At 39.1% G+C, this 12,597-nt stretch overlaps 1 protein-coding gene across 5 annotated transcripts; it reads left to right on the top strand.

Annotated features, from left to right (window-relative positions):
• lrrc8da (leucine rich repeat containing 8 VRAC subunit Da) lies at positions 1-12,192 on the top strand. Of its 5 annotated transcripts, none has more exons than XM_077559867.1 (3): positions 11-139; positions 5,988-6,041; positions 6,473-12,192. In XM_077559867.1, exons 2-3 carry the CDS (start codon positions 6,032-6,034, stop codon positions 8,995-8,997), a joined length of 2,535 nt encoding a protein of 844 aa, XP_077415993.1. In that variant the 5' UTR covers positions 11-139; positions 5,988-6,031; the 3' UTR covers positions 8,998-12,192. The 5 variants fall into 5 exon arrangements, with proteins under 5 accessions (XP_077415995.1, XP_077415993.1, XP_077415992.1 ...); XM_077559866.1 differs by lacking the exon at positions 11-139 and adding an exon at positions 3,508-4,131; XM_077559869.1 differs by lacking the exon at positions 5,988-6,041 and having other exon boundaries at positions 1-139.
• The last annotated feature ends 405 nt before the right edge of the window (positions 12,193-12,597 follow it).

Here is a 12,597-nt window from a genome sequence, read left to right as displayed (position 1 = left end):
AAAGATGGCCTCCCAGGAGGGGAAGCAAACCTACGCCAACCTGAATCGCAGGCAAGTAACGGAACCACTCCTCCACCTGGCACACCGGAAGCACCTTTTTGAAGCAGCGTGATTCAGGAAGTCCGAACCAAGCTTCGAGGTATTGGTTTCATTTGATCACTACTATCTGGGCAGACTTGAGTCCCTTGGCCGCGAATGATATTACATTCAGTTCTGCTAACATGCGTGTTTGTTCACAGTCCTCTTGGATGAAGCCAGGGGGCAGCCATCTTACGTTGCCACTTTTACTGACAACTTCAGATAATTTTTTTTCAGTGAAAACACTTATCAGTACGTTTTTAACGCTGCGACCTCTTTATGGGACTAATTACCGTAATATGAGCCTTGCAAAGAGCGAACTTCACTTTTGGCATTGACCATTCGTTATCTCAATCTTCTGAAGTGTGACTCACAGAGGTTAGGTTGGCCTTTCACAGCAAATTTTTCCCCTCATGGGCTTTACTTTCACTTGATTGTTGAGGGCCGTGATATCATGATGCAGACAGATTTTTTTTTTAGTAGTATATATATTGTACCTTAACTCATTCACTGCCATTGACGGCTATAGAGGTCAAAAATTCATTTGAACTATTTCTATTAGTTTAAAATTTTTCCCCACTTTTGTTAATAAGATCACATTATTTCAATAATTGACTCACAATTAATCACAAATTTTATATCTGTTCTAAATGTACAATATATATTTTTTGTTTTAGGTTTTCATACTCTTATTAACAAAAGTGGAAAACTAATAGAAAAAAATCAAATGAATTTTTGACGTCTATAGCCATCAATGGCAGTGAATGAGTTAAGAGAAAATTAAAAGGCTTTTTCTTAGCAATGAAATATACATGTTGCGCTTCTCCCAGACTTATTGGTACAACTGTGTCATAGGTGGTGGCATTTTAGCCATAGAGGCAGACAATAATGTGAAAACGCAGTGGAGAAATCAATTTAATGAAGTTAGGCATCCTTGGTGAGTGTACCAATGTAAATGGCCGCCAGTGGCTTCTTCTCCCAACGTCAAGTACCAAGTAAGCAGCATTGACAGTCCTGTCAGTGGTTTTGTTCTCTGTATTTTTGTTCAGGTTAATAGAGTATAAGGCATGCTTGTTTGTTTCTCTAGTCTGTGATGTTACAGTTAGGATAATGTTACTTGCATTACATTACTTTATGCAGTACAGTATGGCGTAAATGTGACACAATATATTTAGTTTGGTTCAGATTAACCCAGGTCCAGAAAGTAAAAACTCTACCACAGACTGGCTTCATTCAGTCATTAGGTTATACTGTACTATATTACAAAGTATTGAGTTGAAAGTTTTTTACTTTTCACCATCATTTACAAATAAATGGTTAAAAATCCTATAATGTGATTTCCAGGATTTTTTTCTGCTACATTTTGTCTCTCACTGTTGAAGTATACTTGATGAAAATTACAGAGAACTCATAGGAGAACTTGCACAATCGGTGGCTGGTTACTTTTTTGCCCCACTGCATTATATTATCAATATGAAGACAATGGTGATTTACAATTTGATATTCTTGTTCCAACGTACTTGAATGGAAGACCACTAAAATACTTTCCAGTATATAATTAATTATAAAGATTTTTGCTAAACTATACTGTATACTGAAAAGCATGGGTAAATGTATGAATGGATGTGTCAGACTGCAGACTCTGACTCATCCTTTGTGTTATGTATACTCACTGCCCAGGCCAAAAGTCACAAAGAATCATTTGTTTGTAAATTTTTGCACTGTAAAAACTATATTCTGGGAGGAAAACCATGTTTTTTTGTTCTTAAAAAAAAAAAAAAAAATTACTGTAGTAATTTACATTTTGTTAATAAAACAAAAATGAAAACAAGTGATGATACATTATAGCGGAGATTTTACTTGATCCAAAGAAGCTGAGTTGTTATGTACATTTTAAAAATGATACACCATAATCATTTATTGAAAATTATATTGTGCATGTACTTTTTAAACAAATCAGTAGCAAGAGTTTTCCAGGTTCTAGTCAGGTATTTATAGTACATGATGTTTGATGACACATAGTCACAGTAATAAGTCTTATTTTTGAACTTGGTGTAATGTGCATAACAAACCAGAGAGGGTGGTACAAGAAAACTACTGTATATTAATAATACATAGCTGGCTGAGCTGGTTGCCAGGTCCATCTAAGCTCCTCCAAATTCATCCTTCAAATGACGGAAATCCTTATTTTACTCCTCATACTGCTACATGGAGGGAGGCATTAGCACAATTTATTATGAAAGTAAATATAGGCCTACTGTATAATTTATTTATTTTTACATAATTTTTTAAACTCTTTACAACTATTATTTTTAACTATTATTTAACTACTGATTTTTTTTTAAACTGTGTTATTACAACCGTATGTATTTTCATACATTTTGATATTATATAGTGCTATTTTCGTTACAGTATTTAAAACCCATTTGAAATCATTTATGTGTGTGTGTGTGTGTGTGTGTGTGTGTGTGTGTGTGTGTGTGTGTGTGTGTGTGTGTGTGTGTGTGTGTGTGTGTGTGTGTGTGTGTGTGTGTGTGTGTGTGTGTGTGTGTGTGTAAGGCTCGAAGGGATTAATGCCATTTTCATTCATTTCAATTAGGGGTGTCCCGATTTAACTTTTTCACTTCCAATACGATGCCGATATTGCAGTTTAGAGAACTGCCCGATTCCGATGTCGAGCCAATACGATAGCAGGAATGATACATGCTTACATTTATTTTTTAGTATGAAGAGACTTGATGAAGCGATACTATTCAATCAATAAACCAATCAAACTTTATTTATATAGCACCTTTCATACATTAAAATGCAACTCAAGGTGCTTAACAATTAAAATATCCATAGTACAATAAAATGATATAGATTATCATCTATGATGTTAAAATGACTCGAAAGGACTTGAAACTCAAAGTGTAGGATTTGTGAATTGCTTGAGACTTGTCAGTCTTGACTCGGAACTTGACTCAGGACTTGAGGGCAAAGACTTGAGACTTACTTGTGACTTGCAAAGCAATGATTTACTCCCAGCTCTGACAGTAGGTATAAGAATATCTGTTTCCAAACATAATATCCAGTGACCAAAAGAGACCCGGACCCGGGTATCAGACCTATATCAATATCTGATTGGGACACTTCTAATATCAATGGGAAAATATTATTTAAGATACAAGCGTTGTGATGGGATTAATTGAACTTCTATCTCAAGGGAAATAGGTCCTTGCCACCGTCACAGATTATCCAAAAGTCCACTCCAGATCTAGCACAAAATTCATAACAAACATCTGGTCCTTTATGCAGATCAAATATACAACATGCATAATGACTACTGGAAAAACTATTGTACTGTTTGTAGAATAAATCTGCATGTGTCATCATGCATGACTTAATAACAATATTGATCTTGTAACACAGACTAAAAGAACGCTCGAACGCTTCCTTCCACCCCTCTCCTCCCCTTTTTAAAGTACTACATGAGTATCGTGAGAACAGAGTTCTGGCAGCCAGCAGCCGGTTGGAACTGGAACCTGTATTGGTAGCAAACGAAGAGACACCTCCTGTCGGGAGCGTCACTTGGGAATGATTAATGATGCATGAGTATTGGGTTATACTGACAGCTGAGTATTATAACTGTACAGTACATATACTAAAAGAATGACACAGATACGTAGAGTTGCTGAACATTTAAGGTCTTACAGAAAACCACTTGTAATCGAACTGTTAACAGATGTCTATGAAATATTCTTCCCCCCGTTTTTTCTTGAACGCAGCAGGCAAGCGGCTCTTCAGGAAGTAGCTTTAATCGTCCAATCAGAGGCGAGCAAAGCACAACCGCGGCTCCATGTTGGATCAGCCTCTTTTTCTCCTCTTCACCAGCGCACTCCCCTCTTTTCTCTTCTTTTGTTCGTCTGCGTACTTTGTCCGGGACCAACAGGCTTGTATTGCGCTTATTGGATGTCGCCGCCACGCTCACAAATGTGTGAACCACAGAATTGGTGAAATGTGGAACGCGGGTTGAGGAAGAATTAACCGGGGTCCTTTAACGCCGCACCGGCAGTAAGTGATGTACAGTATAACAGTATATTTGTAATCTTTACTCCTTGATAATAATATGGCTATTTATTTATTTATTTGTTTATTTTTGCGTGAAGCACTAAATTACCCCCAGTCAATAAACAAGACTTAAAGACATTATTTCTGTGAAAGAGCGAGATGGAAAAGTCAGCCAGTGCATCCTGAAAAGGTGGCAATTAAGTCAGCCTTGATCACAAAGGGGGAAGACTAGCTTTTCTGTTCTTCACATTTTTGTGGGTCCTCTTATTTATTAATAAACTCGTGTATGTACTATGTCACGAGGCAGCTGAGTGACAGTGTTGTCATCAAAAGATGGGTTTGTGTCCGCCTACTGCCTTGATTTTAACGGATCCTCGGTCAATCCCAGTGTCAGAAGAAAAAAAATCTGATTTCTTGACTCTTAGTACCAACAATGATCAGTCGCTGCTAAAATAACGTCACAAAAAGTCTTGAAATGTCGAGGTCCTAATGTGACAAATGACGATATACAAACAACCATCGCGCATGTCCGTCTCCAAATGCGATTAACAAAGAATTACGTGTGTCTACGTCATTAATGAAAGTGTTGAGTGACGTCACATATTTACGCACTTGTGTACAAACATCGCAATCACCGGTACCACTAAACTAACCAATGGGGGGGGGGGTATGTGACTTTGTTTCTATGATCGTTCACAATTTATTTACCCACTTCGGTTCGGTTTACAAGCATGGATTTTTAATCCATTAAATTAAACTGTTACACGTTCCAGGTAGATATTATACCTAGTTGGATTTGACTGATGTTAAAGTAAAACAGACCAACTTCAACAGTTGATAGACGATGGAGCAGTCTGTGTTGCATTTATGGGCCTGCTCGATAACTCCGACTTTCAAGATGCGTTTTTCTCCCCAAGTTGGAACCTTAGTGCAGTGTTTCGCAAGGTTTGTTGAGCCAAGGCACTTATTTACTTGAGAAAAACGTCACTGAACGTCAATGAATGCTTAAAATACTGCAAGTCAAAGTGGTTAGTAATAGTAAGTTAAATGTAGTTTAAATACACAATTAATGGTACATTTTTTCATATGAATTAATGCTTCATTTGCCTTAATTTAAGCGTAAATCTAACCTATACGACCCAAACATTTAGGCATAAATCTGATATTGTTTTTGTAATACTTAATTTGTCGCTTGTCTTTGTGAAAACAATACATGGGATGTGGACCTTGAAAAAAATACACAATATAGTAATTACTCTCAACAAACCCAGTCTTATTTTTTTTACATTCTCCTTTATTGTTTTTTAATTACTATTTGTTAGACAGTACAGTGCCGTTTTCCTTTATTAAAACACAAAAATGAAAAAATGTTCAATTAAATAATATTTCAAATAGATTTGACTTCAAAGTAAATTGAATTACAAGCTTGATGATGAAATGAATGAAGCTCATACGTCAAGGTATCACTAATAATCAAACTTCCACTGAATTAAAACAGATATGTTAGGGAATTTGAAAGGTAACACCAGGCTTACTCAGTGGGCTGGAATCCTGCAGGTTTTTAGATGTTTCTGTCCTCCAACACACTTGATTAATATAATCAGCATTCAGCTCATCAACAAGCTCTGCAGAAGCCTCATAACGATCCTGAGCTTTAGAATCAGGTGTGTTGGAGGATGGAAACATCTAAAACCTGCATGACTCGGTCCCTCGAGGACCAGGATTGGGGAAGCCTGGGTTACACATTCACGCCATGTAAATGCAACTTGAATGAGTGATTTAAGAGTTTTAGCAACTTATTGGTAAGCAGCAGTGAATTTAACCCTCTTGACAGGTTTAATTTTTGTGACTTGATTTAGGCTTTTCAAAAAGAGAGAGGCATGCTGAGCAGGGAGGATTATTCATGTTGGACCGTAAGTAACACGTAATTTTTAGTAGGGGTACCATTTGAACGTCCTATTTTCCTTCGGGGATATTTGACTCTTCACATACACTCTAAAAACAGTTGGGTCAAAAGTAACCCAATTATGGATCAAAAATGGACCGATCCACTTTATGGGTCAAATTGATCCAACTTTCTGGGTTGTTTTATACAAAACACCTCAAATTTTTTTACTCAAGTAAAGGATCTGACCAATATTTATTAATTGTTTTACCCTAAAAAAAACATTTCTTGACTCAAAGTTGGGTCAAATTGACCCAAGTAGAGGATTGGTCCATTTTTGGCCCATAGTTGGGTTATTTTTGACCCAACTGTTTTTAGAATGTAACCAGTCAGCTTTGTCTAAGATGTTGTCTTACTTGTTACTACTGGAATACGATTCACTCTTTCCTCTTGTTGCAGTAATGTTCTCAGTGACCGAGTTTGCGTCCTTGAATGACGTCCATCCAACGTACCGCATCTTGAAGCCATGGTGGGATGTCTTCATGGACTACCTGAGCCTGGTCATGCTGATGTTGGCACTATTCGCCATGACCATGCAGATCACCAAGGACCAGCTGGCTTGCCTTCCGATCATGGAGGAATTCCAGGAGAGCACCGAAAATCACTCCAACCCCAAACAGGGTGCGCAGCAAGTAGCCTCCGCCATGGACACAAAAAACCCGTTAGAGAGAGCCGGAGGGAATTTTCATGCCCAATATGACGACTCTCAGAGGGAGAGAGAGAAATGCAGTAATCAACCTCAAGCACCGGGAATCAATACCAATTTGGACTTTCAGCAGTATGTGTTTATCAACCAAATGTGTTATCACCTTGTCTTGCCCTGGTATTCCAAATTCTTCCCCTACCTCATCCTGATCAACACTGTTATCCTTATGGTCAGCAGCAACTTCTGGTTCAAATTTCCCAAGACTAGCTCAAAAATAGAACACTTTGTCTCCATTCTGTGTCGCTGTTTCGAGTCTCCGTGGACCACCAAGGCCGTGTCCGAAACGGCCTGTGAGGAGTCTGAGAAGAACAAGCAGAGGTTGAGCGGCACCTCTTCTGCACAGCAGAATGCATCCTTAGAGGGAGCCGATGAAGGTACGAATTCCACCTCAACCTCAACTATGCTTGAAGGTGTGGTCTCTGCAGATAAGCCCATTGCCGAAGCCCCGACGGCGAGCATGCCCATCTTGGATAAAAAGGACGGGGAGCAGGCCAAAGCCCTGTTTGAGAAAGTGCGCAAGTTCCGAGCTCACGTGGAGGACAACGATTTCATTTACAGGTTTTACGCCGCGCAAACCATTTTCAAAACGGTCACATTTATTTCAATGCTATCCTACACGTCCAGCTTTTTGGTGAAAATTAATTTCATACACACCTGTGAGACTAATGTCACAGCGCTGGTAGGGTATGAGAGGTTCTTTTGCACGCACAACATGGCGTTCATGTTAGACAAGATGCTGATTTGTTACATAGCTCTGATGATAATGTATGGGATGGTGTGTCTGTACTCCCTCTTTTGGGTATTTCGAGGACCCCTGAAAGAGTATTCCTTTGAGAAAGTCAGGGAAGAGAGCAGCTTTAGTGACATTCCAGATGTCAAAAATGACTTTGCATTCCTCCTACACATGGTCGACCAGTACGACCAACTATACTCCAAGCGCTTTGGCGTCTTCCTGTCCGAGGTGAGCGAAAACAAGCTGAGGGAGATCAGCCTCAATCACGAGTGGAACTTCAAAAAAGCCAGGAAGTGCGTGACCCGTAACGCACAAGATCAGCAGGAACTGCACCTTAAGAATCTCTTCGGTCTTCCAAACGTGGTCTTCGACCTCACCGACTTGGAGGTACTCAAGCTGGAGAAGATTCCCGAGGTCCGATTCACAGCTAACGTCTCTCAGATGACCAGTCTGAGGGAACTGCACCTGTACGAGTGTCCCGCCAAGGTGGAGCAGACCGGCTTTGCATTCCTCCGCGACCATCTTCACAGCCTGCACATCAGTTTCACCGACGTGGCCGAGATCCCAACGTGGGTGTTCTTGCTGAGGAATTTGCGACAACTTCACATCATTGGGAACTTGAGCTCGGAAAATAACAGGATGGTGGGCCTGGAATCCATGCGGGACTTGAGGCATTTAAAGACATTGTGCCTGAAATGCAACCTCCCAAAATTGCCCACCAACATCACAGACGTGTCGCAGCACCTGGTGAAATTAATGGTGTACAATGACGGCACAAAACTATTCGGACTGAATACTCTGAAAAAAATGACCAACCTCATCGACTTGGAATTGCACAATTGCGAGCTGGAGAAGATACCTCACGCCATTTTCAGCTTGCTCAACCTGCAGGAGCTTGATCTGAAGTCCAACAACATCCGGACCATAGAGGAGATTGTCAGCCTCCAGCACCTCAAGAGGCTGACGTGTCTCAAATTGTGGCACAACAAAATCACAGCAATCCCATCCTCCATTGTCCAGGGCAAGTCTCTGGAGGCTCTTCACCTCTCACACAATAAACTGCAGTCCCTGCCGCCGGCATTGTTCAAGCTACCTAAACTGCAATATTTAGATTTGGCCTACAACTTAATCCAGGTGCTGCCGCCGGATGTTGGTCTCCTGCTGGACCTGCTGCAACTGGACATCACTTCCAACAAGCTGGAGACGTTGCCCAAGAATCTGTTCAAATGCACCAAGATGAGGGTGCTTTGCTTGGGCCACAACGACCTTAGGGAACTGTCGGAGGCCGTGGGCGAGCTGGTCCTGCTCAATCATCTGGAGCTGAAGGGCAACAGTCTGGAAAAGCTGCCGGCGCAGCTCGGCAACTGCCGCCGGCTGGAGCGAAGCGAGTTCCTGGTGGAGGATCATCTCTACATGACTCTGCCTGTGGAAGTCAGGGAGAGCATCAGCCGAGAGAGCAACACGGCCAGTACAAGTGTCTTATAGCGAGGGTTTGAAAACCTTTCGAGTCTGGGGAGAAATATTTTCAACAACCCCCCCTCAAAATCCCAACATCAACATAATCACCATATGTACAGTGAACCTCTGCGAGTAATTGACGCCCATCCGAGTGGTTTGTAATTGCCTATGGATGACGCAAGATGGTGGCAAAAGTACTTTATTTCTATTAGGCAAGGCAAAAAGCTCCTCCCCTCACTTCAACAGAGTCGCTTGGCCAAAGATGCCAAGTAATTTTTTAAGACTTTGCATTACTCCCATTACACTACGGTCAACCCCCACATATTTGAGGCTCAGCATTTGTCAATTCACATATTCCCACATTTATATTTATTTAGTGTTGAGGTCAAAGCAATAAAAAGTATTGCTTCATCACCATCTTGTGGCATTTTGTTGCCAAGGATCTTTTGAAGTGAGTTGGCAAACGTCATGCACTTAAGTAGTGCTTTGTCAGCATTAAAAAAAAAAAACGTGTTTTCTGAATGTATCAGTGCATCCCAAAATGCAGCCTGCAAAGTAGTGAGGGACCAATGGGCACAAGAAAAGCTACACGACCCATGAGACCATGACACATTTCAGATTTGGCAAAAAATTATTTCCAGTTTGCAGGTTAGTGTTCTAGCACCAGACAAATTCATAAAGTCGTGGCACGAAAATATCTTTTAATACAAGAGTGTTTTTTGTACACCTCATCTTTAAACGTATAAAAAGGTAGAAAGCATATTTTGTAGGTTATTGTTTGTTTTCTGGCACCAGACATTCATAAAGTTGTGGCATGAAAATATCTTTAATACAAGAGTGTTTTTTGTACACCTTATCTTTAAACGTATAAAAAGGTAGAAAGTATCTTTTTTTATTTTTTTTATTTATTGTTCTGATACCGATACTGGTATCGGCAGAGGCCCCGATACTGCATAAAAACAGTGATATCGGTGAGTACTAACAAGTAACATGCCAATACCATTAATTCTAACACTAATATAGGACTTTGGATACAGCGTCTTGTGTCTTGCTCATGCACGACATTCACTGATGTGTGACATGTTCACTGCATGCCGAGCTAAGATATCCTATTGGCCCTTGTATGCTCTAAACCAGAGGTGGGCAATTTTCGGTGCTCGAGGGCCGGAGTCCTGCAGGTTTTGGAGGTTTCTCACTTCCAACACAAGCTGATTTCAATCAACAGGATCGTTATCAGGCTTATGCTGAGCTTGCTGATGAGCTGATCATATATCAGCTGTGTTAGAGAAGGGCAACATGCAAAACCTGCAGGATTTTGGCCCTCAAGGCCCACCGCTGCTCTAAACCAATGGCAGGACAGCTTTCTCATGTTGAAAAAAAAAACAACTTAGGTATTGGTATGGTATCGGCATTGACCGATACTAGATAGCTGGGTATCGGAATCGGTATCGGGGGCCAAAAAAACGGTATCGGAACAACACTAATTTTTTTGTTTAATTTAATGGAAGGCCGACCAGCTGTTGTTGACTGCAATGACGTAATTAAAACTTCATTTGACTGACTGCCACTATATAAAAATCCCAAGTAATTATAGCATAGACATACGTGATGATTTCCGTACAAAAAATATAGGTTTTTTTATATGGTGGACTATAGTGAACTATATAGAAGTCCCTATATGTAATAATGATTAGTCAGTATGGAATGAGTGAAAAACAGTTTTGTGAAAATAAAATGTGAATTTTTCCAAGAAAAAGGCTTCACAATAATAAAATTCAAGGTCAACAAGGAAAAGGTTATTTTACCAAATAAATTTAAAGAATAAACTTTTTCTTGAAAAAAAGAAAAAAAGTGACTTTACACCTGTAATAATCATTTTGTTCTTCAGGGTTTTTTCCTGGCTCAAATTGAGGCAGAGGTGGTATCATCCTGACTATGATAGGTGACTACCAATACCAGGTATCGGTGCCAATACTAGTCTCATTCTAAGGTATATTTGTATTCACGATCACGATTACGATCAAAAAATAAGAAATATGAATACAAAGTTGCCATTAACTTCATGTATCGAACATCCCTAATTCTGACCATGTGCTGACGTGCATGTATTCTATAAATTCAACTGACTCGCTTTCATTTTTTTTTTTTTATACAGGCAACATATAATTCCATGTTTCAATAATAATAGTTCTAATAAGAATATGACTATTATCATGTTAAAGCATTTATTCATTATCAGTCACTCAGGCTGGAGGTGGCCGCCTCTGAATTTTGTACACAGGAAAAACCTTGCTTCTTGTTCTTTTTTTATGGCACACTCCACACAGACCCAGTTTAAGAACTACTGTTCAAAGTACGAAACACCAAGGGCTGGGCAATGAATGCATTATTTAATTATGGCGTTAATGGTTTGTCGTAGTTGCTCATTGCGTAACTGAATGTGTAACTCATGTAATGAAGCGTTTTTTTGTTATGTTTTTTGTGTGCATCAATTATTTCCTGTTTGTAACCATAATACAGTGACCTTAAAAGACCTTGAATGCATCTGATCCTGTCAGACCTTGTTCTTACAAATTTTACTTTTTTTTTTTTTAATGTGTACTTTACGTATTTTAGTCCCTTAATATGGAATAATTTTAACCATGGATGAAAATTTATGGGGGGATAAGTTTTCTCCAACTGGTTTTACTTTATTCTTCAGAGGGCCCAAAAAAACTCACCATTGTTTGTTTTGCTCACTACTTGAATATTTTCTGCTCCTTTCATGATTTAGGTTTATCGTAATGTTTGTTGATCAATGAATAAAAAAGCAATTCCAGAAATGAGTAAATCATTATAGATATTACCTGTGGCCACTATCTTAGCGATGTATGCAATTTCATTTGCATAAAGAAATCATGAATGTTCTCAGATTCTGTTTTAATAGACGGGCAGGACCTTTTACACATTTTCTCCGTGTTCATAAATGTAAACATGTAGCCTACAGTGTCTTTCGTTTTGTCTAATTATGCTACATTGATTGATGACAAGGTTGTCTGCTCCCCACAAATGTATTCGTTGTGTAATTATGCTACATTGAGTGAAGACAAGGTTGTCTGCTCCCCACAAATGTATTTTTGTGTACCGTAATTTGATGTGTTCATTAAGAGTTGCTGTATCACCTCATTGTCATATGCTCAAATGTTCACAGCTTTTATGACTCAATAATTTTTTTTGTGAAAAGACAGTTGGTCGTTATTGTGTCATAGGTCATTATCTAAGAATTTCAAGACTTGGTCTTGATGAATCTTACAGATAGTAGAAGAAATCAATTCACTATTTAAATTATGTGCATTGTAATTTAAAATTATAATAGTACACTATAATATAATTTTAATCTAAATTAATGTTTATCTTTGTCAACTGGAATCCAATAGTTTATTGTCACCGATGTAAATATTCATCAATTTTCAACAAGTAGGCTGAAATTCAGGTTTGTTAATTCCTTAAGGTATCGGTACTCGCGGCGGTGACCGATACCTTTATTGGCCGCCCTCCAGCAGAATACAAAGTTGCCTTTAATTTTTTTGCCATCTTTTAACTACAATCATTAACAATTCATCCACTAGTACATATTAGATTGTAAAT

The sequence above is a fragment of the Vanacampus margaritifer genome, chromosome 2, assembly GCF_051991255.1.
Source record: "Vanacampus margaritifer isolate UIUO_Vmar chromosome 2, RoL_Vmar_1.0, whole genome shotgun sequence".
NCBI lineage: Eukaryota > Metazoa > Chordata > Actinopteri > Syngnathiformes > Syngnathidae > Vanacampus > Vanacampus margaritifer.
Note: the sequence above shows the minus strand (reverse complement) of the source record. Positions and strands in the feature narration are given on the sequence as shown.